The 1327-nt window shown below is 36.9% G+C and overlaps 1 protein-coding gene across 1 annotated transcript in view; it reads left to right on the top strand.

Moving 5' to 3' along the window:
• Nucleotides 1-1327, top strand: part of AP3B1 (adaptor related protein complex 3 subunit beta 1) — a gene marked incomplete in the record, with an annotated part of 140574 nt that overhangs the window by 78839 nt on the left and 60408 nt on the right. The window contains 1 exon segment of the mRNA XM_072416305.1: nucleotides 135-246. Within this exon segment, the coding sequence (XP_072272406.1) occupies nucleotides 135-246 (112 nt within the window).

The following is a 1327-nucleotide window of genomic DNA, read 5'->3' as shown; positions in this document are numbered from 1 at the left end:
AAAAAAAAAAGGTCTCATAATATGTTCTGCATAGTAAAACACACTCATATTCAATCCACATCAACAGTTTTATGTGCAAACTTTGGTAACCCTTTATTGTGTTGGCTAAATTAGTTATGCTGTCTCTATGCCAGAAAATGAGTCTGACAGTGAGGAGGAAAGTGAAGATGAGGAAGGCAGCTCATCAAGTGAGGAAGAGGATGAATCCGAAGATGAGAAAAGCAAGCAAGAGGATAAAAGTGACAGGTAATGGGTTAACTTAATTTTGTACTTTTCCCCTAAAAATAAATAATAACACATCAGGGAAGGCAGGATCATCCTTTAATAAGCTTCGCAAGTTGTAAAAATTTGCATATTCAAACACAGAGTTATTTCCTTTAGATTCCCTGGAAGTCTTAGTCAACCATTACTGTTACTGTTCAGCACCTACCAGAAACTGAAGTGGGTTGGTTGAAGTTCTCAAATATAAAAACTATAATATATAGCACAAGAAAGTGTGCATGTTGTTCTTATCATGTGCACTGCAGTATGATTTGCTAATATTTTAGGATGCTATGTAAAATTAACACATTGCACCTAAGTACACATTTTTGCAGTGCCTTAACAAAACACACAGGTGTGCAAGAAGCCTAAGTAGGTTTGCTGCATTTTTAGTGGTTTAAACAGGACTAATTAATTAATTGCCAAGAATATGTTCCACTTTATAATATGTGTGTTTTTCTTTCCTAAGCACTGTCATAAGGTGGTCTCTGCAGACATACTCACCCTTTGCTCTGTAACCTGCTGCCAGCTCAGCTGATGAGTTTGCAGTTAAACTCAGTCGTGGCTGACAGCCCTGATTGGGGTGCAGTACGCACTCTGCTCCTCTTATTACAGACAGTAATTAAAGCAGTTCGCCTTGCCACTTCCATAACAAACACAGCATAATGCCCTAATTATGACTTTATTAATGTAAGTCAGGATTTAATGATTTTAAAAGTGATTTATATTGTTTCTCCCACTCAGAACAAATGGAATCTGTAGGTTAAATTATTATAGGCTTTTCATCATTGCAAACAAGAACACTACTTACCATTAAACTCTTCTCATTAGATTCATAATGTACGTCAGCATGTAAACACCGCTGTATACTAGCTGGTATGAAAATTATTTCTAAAAACATAAGTTGCCCTCCTCCAAAGAATCTTTTTTTTAGGCCCAATTGGGCCTGTTTATTGTGCTCTCCTCTGGTTTTCTTCCAAATATTTTTTAGCCTGCACTCTGGATTGTAACTTTAATGCTTTTTGGCAGGTCTGTGCTGACTTATCCACAAACCCATCTCTGGACA

This window comes from Pyxicephalus adspersus, chromosome 6, assembly GCF_032062135.1.
Source record: "Pyxicephalus adspersus chromosome 6, UCB_Pads_2.0, whole genome shotgun sequence".
In the NCBI taxonomy this organism is placed as follows: Eukaryota; Metazoa; Chordata; class Amphibia; order Anura; family Pyxicephalidae; genus Pyxicephalus; species Pyxicephalus adspersus.
The sequence above is the reverse complement of the archived record's forward strand: the minus strand, read 5'-3'. Positions and strand labels throughout refer to the sequence as shown.